At 48.4% G+C, this 20,408-nt stretch overlaps 2 protein-coding genes across 8 annotated transcripts in view; one reads left to right on the top strand and one right to left on the bottom strand.

Annotated features, from left to right (window-relative positions):
• Positions 1–471: 471 nt before the first annotated feature.
• PIK3IP1 (phosphoinositide-3-kinase interacting protein 1) lies at positions 472–7,340 on the top strand. Of its 4 annotated transcripts, none has more exons than XM_041719494.2 (6): positions 472–899; positions 1,049–1,165; positions 1,253–1,372; positions 3,340–3,528; positions 3,663–3,741; positions 5,726–7,340. In XM_041719494.2, exons 1-6 carry the CDS (start codon positions 815–817, stop codon positions 5,931–5,933), a joined length of 798 nt encoding a protein of 265 aa, XP_041575428.2. In that variant the 5' UTR covers positions 472–814; the 3' UTR covers positions 5,934–7,340. The 4 variants fall into 4 exon arrangements, with proteins under 4 accessions (XP_041575428.2, XP_030141884.4, XP_041575427.2 ...); XM_030286024.4 differs by having other exon boundaries at positions 3,343–3,528; XM_041719493.2 differs by having other exon boundaries at positions 530–899; positions 1,256–1,372.
• Positions 7,341–8,099: 759 nt separating this feature from the next.
• Positions 8,100–20,408, bottom strand: part of LIMK2 (LIM domain kinase 2) — a 30,760-nt gene continuing 18,451 nt past the window's right edge. For all 4 annotated transcript variants that reach the window (XM_030286023.4, XM_030286022.4, XM_072936214.1 and 1 more), the window contains 10 exons: positions 19,710–19,906; positions 18,848–19,034; positions 16,411–16,497; positions 15,555–15,686; positions 15,239–15,295; positions 15,014–15,079; positions 14,046–14,220; positions 12,668–12,723; positions 10,727–10,884; positions 8,100–10,145 (listed from right to left, as the gene is read on the bottom strand). In XM_030286023.4, the coding sequence (XP_030141883.4) occupies positions 9,989–10,145; positions 10,727–10,884; positions 12,668–12,723; positions 14,046–14,220; positions 15,014–15,079; positions 15,239–15,295; positions 15,555–15,686; positions 16,411–16,497; positions 18,848–19,034; positions 19,710–19,906 (1,272 nt within the window). In that variant the 3' untranslated portion in view covers positions 8,100–9,988. The remainder of the gene's footprint in view (positions 10,146–10,726; positions 10,885–12,667; positions 12,724–14,045; positions 14,221–15,013; positions 15,080–15,238; positions 15,296–15,554; positions 15,687–16,410; positions 16,498–18,847; positions 19,035–19,709; positions 19,907–20,408) is intronic.

Below are 20,408 nucleotides of genomic sequence, written 5' to 3' on the forward strand. Positions count from 1 at the left end.
CAGGCTCTTGCACTGTACTGTCTGAAGCCCTTGACATGTTTAGAAACAGAAGTATCTATTGCGAGCTGTGTGAAATGTCTGCAGACAGGTTTTATCAGAGTGGCTGAATGCCTGCAGTAGAACTACTCTAAAACCACCTTCATGCTGTTTACCTTGTTTTTCTCTATAAGCAAGCACAGGTCTTAGAGGAAGTCCATGGAGTCAGTGAAAAGTAATGGATTAGTAGAGGCGAGAATGTAAACCCCTTTAAGGTGGAGTTGCACAGCCTCAATGGCAGTGTGTAGCCCCTACAACGCATCTTTAGATCTAAGGGAACCCAAAGGGAGAATAAGGGCGGCAGGATTTAGTCCTTCATGATAATTCTCTGGGGGAGAGAACAGTTTTAGGTCTATGAAGATAAACACTTTTCCTGCCACAGGCAGTTGTTCAAGCGTAGTTCCGTGTGGAAAGTCTCCTCTTCTGGTCTAAGACTTTTCCTGCGACTGTAGGAGACAAGCCCAGGGACACGGAGTTCCTCTCGAGCCAAACAGCCGCACGGCACCGAGCACCGGTCCCGGGGCGAAGGAGCCTCTGCGGCAGCAGGTTCCCGGCTGGCCCGAGCCCTGCCCCGCGGCAGCCGCCCCTTCCCCTCCTGGGGGCGGGCGGCAGCAGCGGCAGCGTTAGGACCCGGCGGCGGCTGCGGGGCGGGGGGGGAAGCGCAGCCCGGCGGTTGTTTACCGGGGAGGGGAGCGCCGGGGCAGGTCTCGCCGCGGCGCCGAGCGGAGCCGAGTAGCGCGGCCGGGCTGGCGGCGGCTCCTCGCCCTCCGCGCCGAGGATGCTGCCCGGGGGCTCGCGGCGGGCGCTGCGCGCTGTGCTGCTGCTGGGCTCGCTGCTGCTGGGGGCCGCCCGCGGCGCCGAGGGTGAGTGCCGGCCCGGCTTTGTGGGGGACAAAGGCCGGTCTCGGGTGGGGGAACACCCCCGTGGGGAAGGCGGGGGCCGTGCTGGGGAGCTGCTCGGAGCGGCGGGGGCTGCTCGGGCCGTCCGCGAGGCTCGGCTCGTCTCTCCGCAGAATGCCTCCGCGGCAACGGCGCGTCCTACCGCGGCAGCCGGCAAGTGGCCACCGGCGGCGCCCCGTGCCTCAACTGGCTGACGGTGCGGAGCGGCCCCGGCGCCGCGCTCCCGGCAGGTGGGTCCGGGCCCGGGGGAAGGCCGGGGGGGCTCCCGGGGGAGCGGGGGGTGCCGCGGCCGCGCTGACGGCCCCGCTGCTCCCTAGCAGTCGATGAGGACCACAACAGCTGCAGGAACCCGGACGGCGACGCCGCGCCCTGGTGCTACATCCAAGGCGCTACCGGGATCCCCGAGCGGCGATCCTGCGACATCGCCCAGTGCTCAGGTAAGAGCGGCCGCCGCCGGCTCCCCTCTCTTTCTGCCCTCTCTGGCCTGGCCCCTACGGCTGGGGTCTGGGTTTGTCACCAGGGTGGGTCCCTCCGGCGCACAAACAACCCCGGACTACGCCAGCACCTCCCTCGGAAACACCGCGTACCCAAGGCTCCCCTCCAGCCCCCGCCTGTGCGTGCACATCTGCCTCCCAGCTATGCCGTGCTCCGCCCCTAGAGCTTTGCCATTAGTGCCAGAAAAGGCCTGTGAAAAGCCCCCACTCCCCCACAATTCGCTTATCACCATAGCGCTCTCTAGCTGCGTTGCAAAAGGCTGAGGTCTGGACATCTAGGAACTGCTGAGCTGTGGGTAGACTGTTGTTGTGGGGCATGTTATGGCTGACTAAAGAAGCTTCTTGCTGTTAAAGGATTGCCAATGGGAATTTGGGTACGGGGTGCAGGGGAAGAATGTGGAAAAAATGAGAACTAGAAGGGATGACGGTGAGAAATGGAAAGACTGGATTCCTCCTGGATAGTCACAGTGAGAAAGAGTTTGCCAAAAGAACTGTAGCGGAAGCCTGTTTCAGGGAGAGGAGGTGTCAGTGTTGACTGACATCAGAGTAACCACTTGGGGTTTTTTGAACTGTTTACTACTTTCTGAGCCCTGCAAGATTTACTCGCACCACTGTCCCTTGAGACTGCTATCCTTGCATCTAAATACATTTCCCACACACATACACCCTCCCCTTTTTTTCACTTTGCTCTTTTTTTGTCTGCTTTTCCCCAAAGATGAAGCAAAAAAATGTTCTGCTGCCAAGATCCTTACTCAAAACATTCTTGCAGCTTTAGGATCAGAAGAGTTACCTGACCTTTCAGCCATTTTCATGTTTAATAGGTTTCATATTTTTGCATCTCAGAGGGGGCACCTTTTCATGGTCCAACAGTTCACTTTAGTTCAGTTGCCCTGGCTGACCCTATGTGAAGTTACTGTGCAGGACTCCTGATTTCCTGTCTCTGACTCCCTTCTGTACTTCCATTTCACATTCCACTGAAGACTCAAAATGGCTGCAGATAGAAAGTCCACATGAAGTCATTGCCTGCTGTGGGGGGAGATGCAGGTGGAGTGAGTTTTCAGGTGTAGATGCATACTGTGAATAGCATTTCCAAAAATGAGGGGGTTTTGTGTAGAAAAGGTAATAGATACCTACTTCACACTGTCACAGCTTTTACAGTGCTACAGCTTCCATTTAAACTATGTCATGAAAGAAGGAGCTACCTTGAAAATCTTTCAATGCTGTTGATGAAAAAGAGCAGATAAAAAACAGGGCTGGGAAGGAACCTGTATCCTTGGGTGCCATTTCTGGGCCTTGACTGAGGAAGGAACTTGTCCTTAGTCAGTGCCTGTGCTCCCTGAGAGCTGCTCTGACTTAGCCTGTCCAGTGGTGTCCCAGACTATCAGTTTGATACCCACTGCAAACAGGGACCAGGGAAGAATATCCCCAGGTTGGTTTCATACCAGCTGAAGTCTCCTGTCAAACTTTCCTGTGTCAGGAAGATTGAGGTAGAAGAAAGACAAATAGGCTCCTGGGAGATTTGGGATGGAGTTCTCATAATCTTGTTCAGCATGATTGAAGCTGCAGCCTGTATATCAATCTATACACTAAATGAAGTAATTGTGCATCTTCTGGACTCGTGCCCTGAACCTGGGTTTCATTCTGCTGTCTGACTTCTTTCATCTGTGCTGGTTCCTTGGACTCTTTAGTTAAATAGGTTCATGTCAAAGGAAAGTGTGGGGAGGAGTACATTTCTTGTCTACTTTGGTAGGATTTCTGGCAACAACTTAAGGGGGAACAAGTGTTTTTCAGTGTGCTTTGAAGGCAGTTCAGTGATAGCAGTCTAGAGCTGTCCCACTCTCAAGATGCATGTTGTTTTGGAGTACTCATAAGTGAATGGTATGTTGTATATATATATTTTTTCTCCTCAGCAGATGCTACAGCTACCACAGCCCCAGTCCCTACAGCAGAAGTTGGTACTTCCCAGGAGGATGAGCAGGTGTTTGAACCAGCTGATACCTTGCCCTCCCGGAGCGAGGCAGCTGCGGTGCAGCCCGTCATTGGCATCAGTCAGAGAGTACAGATGAACTCCAGAGAAAAGAAGGACTTAGGGACACTAGGTACAAACCTGGGATGCTGTGATAGATCCATTCCTGTAATTCTGGCAGGACAGACCTGTTTTGAGGCTCTGAAAGCAACATTATAGCTGATCTGCCACCTCATAATTTTGGCTCTTTTTTTTCCCTTTTCACAGGTTATGTGCTGGGGCTGATCATGATGGTGATAATCATTGCCATCGGGGCTGGCATTGTCTTGGGATACATCTATAAGAGGTGAGTGGCTGTTCTTTGTTCAGAAGCTGCTGAATATAGAGCAGGAATGTCTGAGCACCTGCAGACCCAACCAGATCCCAAGGGAACAGGACAGAAGTGTATGCTTGATTATGGCACATTGAGCAAGTTTGTTTGCCACACTGAGGAAAGAACTACTGAAGAATTAACTCTGTTCTTTTCCATTCCCCCATTATTGTGATGTTCTATCTCACTTAAAGTTTCAAATTGCCCTCTTTGATATTTGGGTTTTGTGTGTGCATGTGTACCTTGGTGTGTTTTTTTCAGATGTATTCAGGGGAGCAGGATTTTGTCAGAACTGGAAAGAGCACATCCCAGGTGCCCTCACAGGAAGTTTCTTTTATTCAGAAAAAGAACAATTCTTCTAGCAGGCCACCTGTTCCCCTAACTTCTCTATCTTTAGAAGAAAAACAATTGACAATGTTTTTTGCTACTAATGCATTTTATCCTATGAAGCTGTCAGGTAGCACTTTTTTTTTTTTTGGTCCAAGTTTATTTTAGCAAAGCTCCTGTATACTTTAAGGCCGATTTTGATTTTGACTTCAGTTACTCTTTTTCAGCCACTTTATTGTGTTGGACAGAAATGTTTCTGTAGCTCAGCAGAGTTTGAGGGTAGTGGCAGTAACAAGCTGCTTAGTTGTAAAAGAGAGGGCAGGATTAACAAATAGCAGTGATTGTCACTGCAGCAAGCAAAGGCCCAGGCTCCCTCCTCTGGGAGGGTTTGTTCTATGTTTTGGCTGTTTGACAACAGTCTGACACAACCAAGCAGAAGGAACCCTTTCCCAAGCTGGGACATGTCCTTATGTAAGTGTTTATAATAAATGCTGACAGAAAAAAAAGCAGAGGGAGGAGTGTTACGTAAGGGGCAAAACAGAGCACTGCTTGTCGAGGAATCTGATTTGAGGTGTCACTTCAGCGAATGCTGTCTTGTGTGCTGGCAGGAACAGCAGCCACTGCTGCACGCTTGTAGGCAGCTTTGAAAAGAAGCCAAAATGCGAACAGGAAACCCCAGCAGCTCTGCCTGCTTGAGATCACGAGCCTCAGGAGGAGCGAGTGGTGCCTCTCCCCTGTCCTCTGTGGGAGGAGGCAATAGACCAGTGTTGGGCTTTGTCCAAAGGCAGCTTTGCTTCTCCAGTCGCAGAGAGCTCACAGCAGGGATGTACTGCAGGTTTACTGTCTCCTTCCTTGCCTTGATCTCAAAATTGCATGTGCAAGCTGGCAGGTTTGAGTACTAGGTGTGGTGAGAAACCTTTAATGGGTTTAGTAGTTTTTGGTATACATAGCTTTTCTGAAGACAACATGCTATTAATGCCAAATCCATTTTTATAGCAAGGCAGTTCTTCCACAGCACAAATTACTGAGGTGTTCCTTCACTTAGCAACAGGCTGGAGACTGAGGTAGGTTTGAGGAGCTGGTTGTGGCATTAAGCTGTTAGAGCTGCAGTGGCAGAAAGCATGGCCAGCTCTGAAGTCAGCTTTAATACTTTCTGGACAGCTTAATTTGCTGCAACAAAAGGCAGAAGCTGCCACCAGCTTTAGTATTTGTTTCAGATGAAGCAGGTTACAGCAGCTCTTTTCCACAGCAGTGGCCTCTGCACTGTCTCACTTCTCCCCTGGGCCTGCACCAGGCTGTGCTGTGGGACTGTAAAGGATAAGGAAACACATGGCAGCTCTGTGGTTTGAAGGATGGGCCTGGCTGTACAGTCATTTATCAGCAGCAATGTCAGTGAATAAGCCAGTTTGAGGGAGGGACAGACTTCACTTGGCTGCTTGTTTTTCAAAAATGCTCAGCTGTGGTCCTCTGCTTACAGTAGGGAACATTTCTGGCCCTTTGTATGCAGATGAAACCACTGTTTATCTTAAAGAGCAGAGTCCCTTTTTCTCTACTCCATCAGCTTTACTGAGACTCTCCATCCAAGCAGCAGCCCTCACCCCATGTATGTGTTTTGGTTTTTATTGTAATGCAGGGGGAAAGACCTGAAGGAGAAGCATGAGCAGAAGGTTTATGAGCGTGAAATGCAGCGCATCACGCTGCCCCTGTCAGCGTTCAGCAACCCCACGTGCGAGCTCGTGGATGAGAACACCATTGTGGTGCACACCAACCAGACGCCCGTGGAGGACACGCGGGACGGCAGCGGCCCCCTCATGGGGCAGGCAGGGACTCCTGGTGCCTGAGCAGCTCAGGCAGGAGCGCTACAGGCTGAGCAAAGCCTCCAGCTTCCCACTGTGAGTGCAGGGGTTGCGTGTGTTCATTTCTATTTTGTTTTCTTTTTGATGAACGCCGGATGAAGGTGATGCAGAGGAGCAGAGCAATGGGCTATTCATCATCTGTTTGAGGGGCACCGTTCAGTGCATGACCAGCTGGGGACTGGTGTGGTGGACCCTGCTGCTTCCTCCCACCTATCTCCATGGTGTGCCAAGGAGCTGGGGGGGATGATGGGCCAGGCTTACAACTGGCCACAGATCCTGTAGCCTGGAGCGTGGTCGTGGCTTCCTCTTTCTATGTTCTTTTCCTATTTAATGGTGTGCACTGTTAATTAAGTTTCAGCCTGGAACCTCAGGAGAGAACAGTACTGCAGGGACTGAGGGGAGCTTCATGTCAGATTTAGCTAGGTAATTACACTCTGATTGTAGTTCCTGCCTTTTTGCTTTAGTGGCTGAGAGCTGGAATCACTGTCTAGAATCCTGCTACTGGATCAGGCTTTTTTCCAAGGAAGAGCTTATTTGAGGGATGTCTTTGGCCAGAAGTAGAATGTTTAGCCCCAGTGCTCTCCTCAAGCTCTTGACAAATCCAGGTCTTCCAGGGCTGAGGCCACTTCTCCATTCCCCTGTGGTGCTACACGCACAGCCGCAGTTGTAGGTGTCCAGGGGGGTCTGTCTGTGCCTCCTGCTCACTTACACAGATCAGGAAAGCCAGGGTGAGTGGTAGGTAGTTGTGGAGTGAAGAAAAACTGCCCTTCAGTTACTTACAGCAGGTTAAACACTGAGGATAGATAACATCCTCTTTTGAACTCCCCAGGCTTCCTACAGAGCCAGTGCTGGACAGAGTGGCCAAGCTGTGGAGGTCACCCTGATCACAGTGCAGCACTTGTGGCTCTAAGGGCAGAACAGGACAGCTGTTTTGTAAGATACTGAAGTTCTGGTGTGGCTCCTGGCCCAGCCTCTGTCACACACTCAGCTTATGCAGCAAGACTACTTACTTACAGAGCCTGGTCCTATTAGAGAGGTTTTGTAACAACTTTTATTAGCATTTCAGGGGGTTTGGAAGGAATGGTTGCTGCAGTGTCTGCCTAATGGCACCAAGGCAAGGCCAGTTCAGGGAAACATCTGTCCCCGCTTCAGGGGATTCAAGCCATTCAAGTAAGTTTTCTAGCCATCTGCTTTATAGCTGTGGGCCTAACAGGGAGCAGCACTTGGCAGCAGGGGTTTTAGTGTTAACGTTTGGTTCAGAAAAGGGAAATATTTTATTTTTAAATGCCTTTGAATACCATTTCTTTGTAAAATGTTTTAAATACCTCATTATGAGAAGGTGCAGACTGTGCTACCTTGTATTAAAGCTTAAAAGAAGAATGCTCTGTATAACTATGTGGACTGTGGCTCATCTGTGCATTCCTCCTGCCAGAGCAGCATCCTTTGCCTTCTTTCAGACTTTGAATTGAGGAGAAGGGAAGGTACCACTTCAGTTTGCCAGGCCCAAAAGTAAATCCCTACAAGCAGTGCCTTCATGCACCAGCACCGACAAGGGGCATGGAGTTTGTCTCCCTGCTGCCAGCATTTGCTCTTGGACTGGGACACTTCCTGAAAAGCAGTTGTTGGGGTGTGAGCTGTGGGTGACTCAGCAGGCTGGCCCATGGGAACAGACTCTTGGTTACAGCCCCTTCCTGCACTGACCTGGGTCAGTTCTGCTTTGGTCCTGCTCAACAGCAGCTCCATCCCTTGAGAAGTACAATGGAGACAGAGCACAGCAGGTTACAGGAGGTACCAACAGAGCCAGCATTTTTGTTCAGTTGTTGTCTTAACAAAAGCCCCCTGAACTACATATTTCAGAATAAGATGTTTCCAAAAACAGGTTGTATTTTTATCCCTGGATTAGAAAAGGAAAATGGAGAGGCTCCATGATCTGCTGACTCCTGTCCACCCTTAAAACCAACCAGCGAATGAACAGAACTTGTTCCCTTTCCCTCACTCCAGGTAAATAATCCTACAGAGCACTGCACTGTGATTCTGCAGTTTTGTGAATGTGGCAAAGTTCACTGACTCAAAAAAGGGTGCTCTAGATGGTGCCTCATCTGGGCAGTTTCGGTGTTGCCATTCTGTGACAACAATAGAAACCTGAGAAAGTTACGGCTTCTGGCTTTATTCAACACAGAGACCACAAAATCTTGTTCTCAATAGCATACGGTTACTGCTTTTTAATTTAGTTAGAATGTGGAGCTGTGCAAATCACCGTTCATAAACCCCACCCACACATCACCCAGGACTCTCCCTTCAGGGATCCCCTCACAAACCAGCCTGGGAGGGGGAATGAAAGGGCAAATCCTATTAACAATCCTGGATCCACTGGACCCAGATTAGAGAGGCTCCTGCCTGATGTACAGCACAGGGAGTCCCCAGTGTTTCTAAAACACCACTACACAGACTAAAAACACCCCCCTTGCATACCTGATGTCAGGTGATGCGTGGTCCCATGTTATTTTACATAATACTTTAAACTCATGGGTAGGGGAGGAAACCAAAGTAACAGCAAAGACTACCACCCATTCCCCACCCCATGCTGAAAGGAGGAGGAAGGAAAAAGGAGCACACTAAAAATCCAGTTAAACCATGATGTTTGTGAGACTTAGAGCAGAACTTGATGCAGCTTGTTGTTCAGTTCTGCCTACCATGTGAGCTACTGCAGCAGTAGCTTCCTTCCTTCCTTCTCCCACCAAGGGAGGAAGAAAAGAAGTACAGGAAGAAAATACAGCCCTACCCACCTCCCAATGGCTCCAAGCCCTATTTTTCCCCCCCTCCAGAGCAGAGAATGACCCTGAGGAAAATTTCTGTTTGGAGAATCAGCTCAGGTGCTACAGCAGTAGCTGCAAGAAGGACCTTCAAAGGGAGCAACTTGCACAATCTGCAGGAAAGAATGAGGTAGTAGCAACTGAATTATTAGTTCTCCAGCTGCCACTCCAGAGAGGATGGGACATTCTCCAGCACTTTTCTATTAATGACAAGTCCATCCTTTAATTAACCTTGGGCAAGTCCCCTTTTGCCATTGTCCATGCCCAAGGTCTGAGCCACTTCAAACCTTTGGCTTTCTGACAAGCACCTTCTGCCTCCATTTCTGTCACCTCACATCCACAGGTCAAGAGCTCAAGCACTCAGGAATGTCCACACCCAGTGCCTAGTGCAGAGCTACACATTCAGGTTCAAATACTTTCACCTAGGTTAAGGTTTTGGGCAGGCAAATTCACTGCAGGCGCAGGGTCTGAAAATGCTCCAGTGGCTCATTTGCTGCCTGCCTTATTTGCCATCAGGAGGGGCAAGCAGAGCTCAGTCTTAGTGTTTCTAGGCAGGCTTTTGGAGGTATTCAGAGACACAGAAGGAATAAAAGCCTACAAAACCAAAACAACAATTCATATGTGTTTCCCCAGAGACATTTTTCAGGAGAGCTGCCCAATTCCTGGGGCTTTTTACTCCTTCTGCTGATGTGTGTCAGAGGCCAAAATCTCAGTGGATTGTTCTGGGAAACACATGGAAATACATACATGTGCTGTCCTGGTGAGACATGTTGCTGGATGTCCAATTTCCCCAGCTTTCTGGGCAGGGCAGTCAGTGGGAGAAGCTGTTCCAGAAGTACTGGTCCTTACCCAGGAGAGTCTCCTATAGCAATTCCCTCCCTGGCAGACAGGCCAGGGTGGCTTCACAGCTTGCAGCCAAGTTCTAAGGCACCAAAGTAAAGAAGCCTGAAAAGGCCAGAGAAATATTTCTCAAGCCAGAAAAATAGTGTTCAGCGGCTTTTCTAGGTGCAGCTGGCAGGAAATGATCCTTTTTGCTTCTGAAACATGCCAGGAATCCACAGTGAATCAGGATATCCAAGAGGAGGGAAGCTGGATGGGGAGAGAGAGGCAGTGCAGCAGGTGCACAGTGTGGTGCCCCGTTAATGCCCTGGAAGTGGCTGAAGTGCCTCCCTCCCTGATGCTCATCCCAGCTCCAGTGGAAGTGGCACAGGCAGCAGGATGAGCAGACTAGGTTGTGTTTTCAGGTAGCTTGTCACGGCTCAGTCCATACTGCACACTCACATTGTGGTCCAGCTCCTCCAGCTCAGATGGAAGGGGGATGGCAAGTTCTCCCAGGTACAGAGAGAGAGCTTCAAAGGAATCTTCCAGCTTGGAAAAAGGGGGCCTAGAAGCAGCAGTGAGGAAACATTATTAGCAAAGAGGAAGCAGAACAGCATCTGGAAAGGCTAAACTAGTTGTCCAACCAGGTCCCTGTAACATGTACAGAGTGGTGAACATGATTTCCTCCCCATTCAGATTTCAAGACCACAAAGCACTCATCTGTCAGGGCTACCCATTTTTATAGCCAGTGAGTGACCAGGGAGGTCTGGCTTTTGAAACCTACTTGGCAGCAACACTACAAGCTGAAGCTACAAGTTTCATAACTGAAACTGAAACTACAAGTTTCATAACTGAAATCAAATGCAGTATTTACCTTACTGTCAAAGTCTGCTCCTACTGTTTGTACCTGAGAAATCTTGAACAATCATTCCCTCTTTATTCTGACTTCAAATTGTTTCAGACATCTCCACCATACAGCAGTCTCTCTCCCAGACTGTTGAGTCTGAAGCCTCTCACTCATGGAAGCCTTTGAGCATTCCCATAGATGGCTGGAGCTGCCCTCTGTGCAGAGCAGTCCTTCCACTATGGGTACACAGACACATCCTGCAGGCTTCCAAAGAGGAGTCCTCCAGACCCCAAACCTACCTGCTCTCTGGTTCCAGTCTGCAGCAAATAGCAGCCAGAGGGAAAAAGGCTGGAGGACAATCAGCAGGAACAAACTTCTCCCAGAACAGCTTGACATTAAGGCCAAAATCCAGTGTGCGTGGGAGACAGTCTGGGTCAGCATAAACCTGGCCTATGATCTAGGAAAGTGAGAGAAGCACTTAAGTACTGCAAGAGTTCCAGAGTGCTAACAACCTCTCTGCATCAGGCAGGGGCTTCTTCAAAGTATTATGGTGAACATTAAACAACAGAAACTCTGTTCTTCCTTTCCAATGAAGCCACTAGCTCATGTCAGTATGCACAGCAAACTTCACTGGAAACTTTTTCAAGACCTGGCGATATGTCCATGGCTGTGGAGGAAGTCCCAGATGCCTTCTCCTTCTGCCCAGGGCCTCTCTGCCAGAAGATACAGCATGATGGGCCCTTCTCGGGGAGCTCCACAGTGGGGATGATGCAGTCTCTCCTGATTGCAGATAATTAAGGCAACCTGCATCACCATCCCATCCCTCCCCTTTCTAACCATCTTACCACACCATCAGCAAAGATCAGTGCAGAACCTGTCCTAAACAATGCTGAGAAGCCAACAGCACCTCTAATTCTGAATTGTTCTGCCACTGACAGATTCAACCCCCACCACAGCCAGAGGGCTGGGACGGACAAGAACAACCATAACTGGCACCCAGGAGGCTACAGGTAAAGGAGAGCCAGTAAAGAGCTGGGTGGACAGGGAAGCCCTGCACCAGCATTGCCCCAGTGCTCACCACCTCCAGCACAAGTGTAGGAGGGAAGGAGCCCAGAGCCAAGAGCTGTAGGGTGATCTGGACACAGAAGGTCAACACAAATTTTCACATGGACAGAGTACTAGGTTTAAAGCCTCACTGGGTATCATAGAAGGGGTGTTATTTATAACCACCCAGGCTTTTCTATGCCAGTAACTCAGCATGACAGCTACATCCTGTAACTAGACAGAAAACACCCATTATGTATTTTGGCATATTCATTTCCTTATCTAAGTGTTTAATTTTAGGGTTTTTTTTTTTGGCACCATAATTTTCATGGCAAAGAGAATGTTCATATGCTACTACCCTTTTATTTGTCTTTTTTTCTAAATGTAACAATTGTTTTATGCCCACATACAGATTTTTCAGGTTCCTAACTCTATCACTCACAGCCACAACATTCTCTGAGAGGAGGGCCAACTGTAAACAGAGCTCCAGATGAGGCCACAAAGATTTATGCACAGACATTTTCTTTGTCCCCTTCATCCAAGCACTGAAAATGAAACTGTGCTAGCATCCCCTGGTGTTCCTGCAACTGCTGTGTTACACATAACACCCTGCCTTTCATCTGTATTTCCACAGTCATACATACCTTTTAAACTGAAAATACCTTGCAGCTTTCAAGTGCTGCTTTTTGTTCTGCAGATAGAAAAGCCTGATATAACAGGCAGACTCTACATTGGCTCAGAAATAAACTAAGCCAACAGACTTCAGGGTGCAAGCTTCATTAATCTACCTGCAAAGAGGTTTTTGTTTCCACTTTTTTGAAGTGAAGTGCCATCCCCAGTGGAGGCCCTGAATTTGCTGAGATTATGCAGCTGATTGTTCTTTTAATGAGGCAGAAAAAGAAAAAAGCATCACAGTTCTAGGGAATACATCTACTTTCAAACAGATAGCAGGCTCAGTCAGAACTTGATGACTTTTTCACAGCTTCTCTCAGTCCAGGAAGAAACTGGGACCAGAAAACTACAAGACAGTTATCTTACTTGTGGAAACAGAGGCAGGATAAGTTGTTCTCCCAGTCTAATTCACTAATAATATGCTGTTAGGTAACAGGCTGCACACTCAGATGCAGAGATCTGGGTGTACCATGTGTACACAGAGATGGGGACATTAAAGAGGCCATGTAATATCCTTGTCTTACCTCGCAGAGAACAATCCCAAATGAAAAAATGTCCACCATCTCATCGTAGCTCTGTCCTGTAGGAAACATGAGACATTCAGCTCTGTAAAGAGAGAGCTCCCCATCCAGCTATTTCAGGAACTGCCAGTATCAAGCTTAACTAAGGCTATTCCCTGGAGAGCCCTAAAACAGGAGACAAAGCAAGGCTTAAACCTGAGCAGGGTCGGTCACCCCAAGATCTGTATATACCAACTGCATTACACTGCCATTACAGGTTTTAAGCATGGTTCTCTCTTGTACTGGGGAATTACAGGACAACACTGTTTCACATCTGAGCAAATGCTAAGGATAACTATGGAAAGCTTCTGCCCATTTCCATTGATTGCTGTTCTTGTGCCTCTCTACAGAGCATGGAGCCAGTGCTCAGCTTCCCCAGCAGCCAGTGAGTCCTTGCTGCAGTGACTGCAGAGATAGTAAATTACACACCGGCAGCACTTTGATCCTGGGAAAGCTGGCAGGCTCCAGCATGCCATGCTCTGCTTACAGACACACCCCTCCAAGCCAGTAGCTGGTAAGCAGCCTTGCTTTCAGAGCTGATGTCAGACTATGCTTTTGCTGTTCTCTTGACAAAAGCCAGGACTGAGACAAACTTTGAGAAGCAGCCTCAGACTTCTTTATGGCTGGAGACCTTGAGGAAAGGCAAACAGAACCACACACAAGAAAGCAACACAGAGAACTGAGCTGGAGGAGAGGAGCCCAGTCCTCCCTTCCCCAGTAGGCTGTGCTGGACAGTGCTGATATCCCAGCCAGCCAAACTGCCCAACCTGGTCACAGAGCAATTTTATCCACTGTATTTCACTCATCTCAACTCCTGCAGGGGCAGCTTTTACTCTAAGGGTCACAGCTCAACCTTAATGACTGCAACTGAGGGCTGCATGTCAAAACCCAGATTTCCCTGCACTTGGACAACTCCCACCTGAATCCTGGGCCTTCAGCAAGCCCAGCAGCACATGGCCTCTCCCTAGATGTATGCAACAGCACACATAAACCTCATCCCAGAATGTAATGATTCCCTGTTTCAAAGGGACAGTTCCAAAGCATGAGGCTGTAACATAAATTGGTCTTGGGTTCAGTTTGATCTCAGGCCTGTTTTGTCTTTTGTTTTATTTGGATTGTAGCAAGTTTACTTCTGTTGCCCTCCTGAAGAATCCTGTTGTCAAGCCAGAAACATTACCTGGGCTGGTGCAAAGGCTTACCAGGGCAGGCACTGCAGGACTGCAGCTATGGCCTCTGTGTGTTTAGAAAAGCCTCCACATTAGCAGCTCTTTCAGTAATCCTGTCATCTCTGTACCTTGTCACAGGCTGTCTCCTTGCCTGCTCCCTGCTGCTGGACTCTTACCATTCAGCATCTCTGGGGCCATCCAGTACGGGTTCCCAACCACCGTGTAGCGCTTCTTCCTGTCGCTCTTGCGCAGCGTCCGTTTCTTGGCAGACGGCTTCTCCAAAGTTGGCTTTTTCCTTTCCTCCACAATCAGCCGGGACAGACCGAAGTCAGCCACCACCACTGTCTTATCCTGCACAGGGAATTTAGTACAAGCCACTGATTACTCTCAGCCCCTTTCAGGAACAAAGAGGCTGCAATTTCTCTTCACTAACAACTATAGTCTGAGGACAACTATCCAGGTTTCCTGCAGCCACATGAGCAGAGCAAGATGTCCGGTGTCAGAGACCCAATTCATGATCCCAATTCATCACTTGCTCCCTTCATGATCTTATTTCCTGTGTGGTTGCTAGCACTGATCCCATCAATCTGGCTACACTTGCCAGGGGAAACCTGGACCTTTCCTTTTAGATCTTTCTCTTTTATCTGGTCAGGAATTAACTTGGACTTTCATCCTGGGTTGTCTGAAGCCAAGTGAAAAAGGGTCAGCTTGAGGGAATGAAACTACACAAAAATCTTGTGACCCAGCTTTTAAAAAAATGAGAGAAGACACATGTGGACACACCTACACACTTGTCTGAATCCTGAGTGCCAATAAAAGGTAATGGAGTGGTTAAAAGAACAGAAACAGCTGCAGAGAACATTTCATAGTTGAGATAAAGAACAGAGCTGTACTAACTCTCAGCAGGTGACTCTTATAGGAGCTGCTACCAGAAGAAGGGTGTAAGAGAACAGAACACAGAAACAGTGAAAGCTAGATCAGTCTGGAAAGCCCTGTGTGAGAATAAAGCTCCTTTGCTTAGGGCACAAAGCCTCTCTGAAATCAGTTCCACTCTGACAAAAGAGGGAACATCATGTGGAGAAAACCAAGGGGGAAGATGCCAAGGAGAGGAGCAGCATGCAGTGGGAACTGAGGTGTAACTCACCAGCTTGATCAGGCAATTGTGTGAATTCAGGTCTCTGTGAATGATGCACATGGAGTGCAAGTAAGCCTGGAGCAGAAGGAGAGAATCTGGTGTTAGGAGTTCCCAGTTGAGCATTTACAGACTCAACAAACCAATTCCAGTAGTCAGGCACCATCCACAGCCCCTCACACACCACCCTCCTGAAGGCACTAACCCTGACCCTGGAGTCTGCTCTGTCCAACTCACCATTCCAGAGGCAATCCCTTTGGCAAAGCTGACCTTCTGCTGCCAGGGGAATGGGTCCTGAAAAACAAATCCTCAATGGTCAGGGACCATCTTACCAGCCAGCTGGTGACAGCAGTTCCTTCACAACAGGGACCCTTACAGCGCTCAGAGACACACAATACAGCCCCAGAAAGAAGAAGTTTGTAGCTCACCCACAGCTACAAAGCAGCTTTACTACACAGCTCCAAAGAAGACTAATAATGAGTACATGAGGCTGATACAACCATCAGCACAGCCAGGCTCACTGACTACACGTCTCCCAGGTGTCCATACTCACTGCATTGCGGAGGAAGTCCTTCAGTGTGCCCCCCTCAATGTACTCAGTGAGGAGATTCAGCTTCTTGTCCTTGTACAGCACACCAATGAACTTCAGCACATTGGGGTGGTCCAGGCTGCGCATCACCTTCACCTGCAAGCAGAGACATCCCACCCCAAAATTGAATGGAACAAGTCCTGACAGATCTGTTCTGTGGAGAAAAGCACTCCAGCGCTCAAAGTCCTGTCCAGGGATCACAGAGAACACTCAAACCCCAAACTTAAAGTAGTCAATTAACTGTTGCCTCTTCATTTTCATGCTGTGCAATTAACCTGATTTTAGTATTTAAGGGGATCACCCTTGAGTTTGGCTAACATTTCAGAGGGTGTAACTCTCCAAAGCAGCTATTGGGTCTGGGTGTGTTAGGGCCACAACAGCAGTGTCAGGTGTTCAGGGAGCTGCCTTTAAGCTAAATATGACTTTGAAAAACACGGTAGGCAGCCACCAAGAAAATAGTTTTGCTTAAATACAGCATGAGTCTTAAATATCTTACAGATATTGGCCCTCATCCTTTGTACTTATGCACAAGGCTCAAGGGATAAATCCTTTATGTACTGCACAGCTCAATTTGCTTCTGACTGAAGCTGCTCTTATCACTGAAAAATTAATGAACTGGAGCTGAAGCAATCTCTATTGCCCAGTGTGAGTCACACTTCACTGCAGCAATCATTCAGCCCATGTCAGCTTTTCCCCATGCAATGTCTCCCTCCTCAGCGCCTTCATTCCTGCCAGGTTGCTGGCAGGATCTCTTTCTGGAGAAGATGGGAGAGTTCTACCACACTACTGGCTCAGAAGCTGTTTGAAATCCTGCTCCTACCTCTGTTAAGAAAGTCTTCTGTGTTTCCTCATCACAGCGAATCAGCTCCTTCATCACCATCACCTTTCCTGTTGCTTTGTGAGTCACCTGGTGGAAATAAAACCCACAACTACAGGCAAGGTTCAAGAATACACAGCTCCAATGCTCCTGCAACTTCTGAAGAAGTGTAGCATTGCCCTCCATCCAGAGAAGAAGAGAGATGGGAGGAAATTCAGAGATCTGCTGAAAACCATGTGAAACTTCTCCTTTCGGAATTCACCAAAGATGCCTTATGTGAAACAGAAAGTACCTAAAGCTGACAGAGGATCATGCCAAGACCCAGAGCTGAGGGCTCCAGTTTGGGTAGCACAGGGCTGAGTGTGCACACAGGCTGCCAAAGCCTCCACACTGGTGCATGCCTCCAAGTTCCCTTATGGAAATATTTTCCAGCAGGATGCTCACATTTTGTACACAGCCTTTACTAACTGCATTCTGTGTCAGCAAAAGAATCAATATTCACTTGCATCAGAAACCAAACCAAACAACGCAAAACTGCATTATAAATGCATTGTCTTTATGGGGAATCTGATTCTCATCCACATGCAAGTGGAACTGGAGTGCACACAGGCTGTTCAGTTAAGGCAGGAAGCAGTTAATTTTACCTTGCTCCTTTGGAGCAGTGTGTCTCAACATGCAAAGAATGTCCTAGAACAGTGGAAAACACAAAGAAATCCATCATAATAATAAGGTAATAAATTTCCTGGCTCTTGACATGGAAAGCATTTCCAGTTCCTCAAGAACTGTTTGCCTGTCTCCAACTAGTTCCTGGCATTTGGATGTATTATAGAGGTTTTTTGTAACCAGCTCAGGCTTGCTTGCATGGAGTGCAGGAGTGAATAGAAAGGGTCCAAATTCCTATGAGCACATTTTCCTGGAAATCCTCTCCTCTTTGTTTGCTTAACTTGGAGTGCTCTGGGTCCCTATGATCTGCAGCAAACTAAACAACCACCTTGCCTCTCTGATCAGAAAAGAAGTATGTGACCAGATACAGTACTTGACATCCAGTCAATCTGAAGCCTAAGAAAAATGTCACCTTTTTGTTTTAAAGGCAGGAGGCAAAAAAGGCCTTTACAAAACCTCTAGAACTAAAATCCAGAACACATGACCCAGTTACAGTATTTTGGAAGCTTATGAGTTCTTGCAAACACTGTGACACACCAGTTCTGTTTGGAGCCATGGACATAACAAAGCTGACACGGGTGGAATGTGAGTGCATGGAATAACACAACAGAAGCAAGAGTACAATATTCTTCTGCTCCTGTCTGAAATCAAGCATCCATACACAAGTAATGAGCCAGGGAACACTGCATGTTTCAGCCAGGGACATCTAATATCCAGTGATAAAGGGAAGTGAAGAGACAAAGGCAAGGCTAAGTGGAATTCTTAAGCTAACATACCAGCAAAACTAAAACAAGTGTCACATGAAACTCCATGGGGGCAAATTTAACTCCCAGAGCATGCACCAGAACAGGATAGCCATGGGGCAATTTGAGCAGAAAAGAAATGCCTTTGTGCCAGTAACTGCTGGGACACAGATGACAAAAGCATGCAACAGAGCAAAGGTTTCACTTACCTGCACCTGTTATTTCTCTATGAGCAGAGAAGAAGAGAAATATGCTCATTAGTATGGATCAAGCATTGTTTGTAGAGCTGCCTTATCACCTCCCATGGAAGCATGAGATGAACATGGTGGCTGGACACCTCAAGTTTATACCAGTGTAAGGGGAGAAGTCCCATCCCATGGTGAGTGCAGTCTGAGTACTGAGGAACTCACAGAACCGTAACAAGACAGAGGAAGTTGTCCCTGATGCTGTCAGGAATGTTGGGATAGGAACTGCTGGAGTACCCTCAGTCAAGATCAGAGAGCATAAATGCAAGAGAATGATTGAGATTAGAACTGTGAGAGTCATGCCAAGACTTGACCACTACCCCCACGCTGACAAGCCATTTAGGCTGTGCCAGGGTTCAGACATGGTCACTACATCAGCCTGGCAAACCCCTGAACATGCCACACCAAGGGTGGGTAAGAAATGCTGGGGGGCTGAATGTACATCATATGAAAGATGCTCATAAGAGGAAGTGTGGCCTGCTCCCTGTTCTCCCCACCTCACCCAGGAGCCCGCTGTGACAGGCGCTCTGGAGTGCTAAATCTGACTCGTGAGATGAACATGTATGGCCAAGGTTGACATTCAAAGGGGACAAAGTCAAAGCCATCTGCAGTCAGACACACTCATGATCAGGGAAAGAAAAAGAAAGGGATCTCAGAGCAAACCAGGGAAGATCCAAGACTGATCACTATTGGCAAGGCAAAACCACCGAGACTGTGGTGAAGGATGCCAAGACAGGGAGACATTGCTGTACTTGAAGTAATTGATGAATGTTTGAGGACCTCCCTCACCTTGATTGCTTGTCCAAAAAATCCTTTTCCTAGAACTTCGCCATGATTCAGGTCACAGGGCCGGAAGATTTGCTGGGAGCAGCTGGAAGAGGAGCGCAGGGATTCAGAACGACTGATGTCACGGCTCAGAAGGAGCGGCTCCTTTGGAGAGCTGGGGCCAGGAGACTTAGAAATGCTGTTACTTCGCCTGGAAAACAAGGATGACAGGAAGATCAGGGAAGCTGCTGAGTAACCTTTGGTCCAGCATATCATATCCCATCATTCACTGCTAAGGGACCAGTTTCTAATGTGCGCCAATGCTTTTACTATCTCCAAAACCAGATGCTCTCCCAGCACTGTGGAAACTCCTTATGAATCCAGAGCAGCTTCCAAGTCAGAGCTGCCTAATAACAACAAGAAGCTCTCCTGCACTGGCAGTTTGAGGTGGAGTTCTGAGAACAGGGGGAGGAAGCTGTGAAGACACATCACTTACTATCTCTAAAAAGACTAAATGAGCACCTGAGTGGTCCACTCTTAGAAAGACTTTTTCCCAAGCCCCAGATCTCAGCCAGATTCATCCCCAGCCATCTGAGGCTGGTAAAAACCTGACCTTCACATTTACTGACTCTGAAACATAGTAGCTTTTCTCTGTTAACAGTAAAGTTCCTTATCTTTATTAAGGAACATTTGTCATCCTGAAAGGGAATGGAGAGAGAGTGTAGCAGAATCCAAAGCTCTCCATGATTTCTCTACTGGTTTATACCACGGCTCACATCAGAGACAAGCCGTGTCCCCACAGTCATTGCCATCCCAAGGCCAAAGCTGCCCAGCGAGGGAGTACAGTGCAGAGGCAAGGCAGGTCAGAATGCTTCCACGTCTTTACCTGAGGGAGCGCCGCCGCAGCGTTCCTTCCAGGTTCTCCTTGATGTCCAGGGGGGAGAGGGAGCGTGGGGACATGGGTGTCTTTATGTGGGTGGGAAGATGGGAGTCCAGGCGAAGCCTGTCCAAGCGCTGCGACACAGGGTCATGCTCTATCAGCAGCTGAAGGGTCTGGCTTGTCTTGCGAATCAATTCCTCCACCTGAAATCAAACCAAAAGGCAGGATAGCAGCAGGCAGGAGGAATACAAACTACAGGAGGCAAAGGAGACACAGGGAATGCCCCTCAGGAATCAGAGGAGAGAGTTCAGTGAGATCACTCCATAGCTGTGGTTTAGTTGTGTGCACCACAACTGCCTACCAGACAAATCAGACTGGCAACACAGAAGTTCCTTATGCTGTCCAATACTTCTTTCTGGTCAGCTACAAGTAACCTATATAAAAAAATGTGGACAGGCTGGAGAGGGTCCAGAGAGGGGCCACAAAGATGACTGAAGTGCTGTGAAGCTGCCATGTGAGGAAAGGCTGAAGGAACTGGGTGTGTTCAGCCTTGAGAAGGTTTAGGGGAGACCATATCACCATGTTCCAGTATTTAAAGAGTGGCTACAAAGAAGATGAAGACTCCCTTTTCACAAGGAGTTACATGGAAGATACAAGGGGTAATGGGTACAAAATAATCCTGGAATGATTCCAGGTAGACACAAA

The sequence above is a fragment of the Taeniopygia guttata genome, chromosome 15 (genome assembly GCF_048771995.1).
Source record: "Taeniopygia guttata chromosome 15, bTaeGut7.mat, whole genome shotgun sequence".
Classification (NCBI taxonomy): domain Eukaryota; kingdom Metazoa; phylum Chordata; class Aves; order Passeriformes; family Estrildidae; genus Taeniopygia; species Taeniopygia guttata.

What these genes read in the sequence shown, in the direction of transcription:
- PIK3IP1 (XM_041719494.2), top strand. Translation starts at nt 815, where the DNA reads ATGCTGCCCGGGGGCTCGCGGCGGGCGCTGCGCGCTGTGCTGCTGCTG. An exon ending in CGACATCGCCCAGTGCTCAG is followed by an intron (nt 1,373 to 3,339) that starts GTAAGAGCGGCC and finishes TTTTCTCCTCAG; the next exon opens with CAGATGCTACAGCTACCACA. An exon ending in TTGGGATACATCTATAAGAG is followed by an intron (nt 3,742 to 5,725) that starts GTGAGTGGCTGT and finishes ATTGTAATGCAG; the next exon opens with GGGGAAAGACCTGAAGGAGA.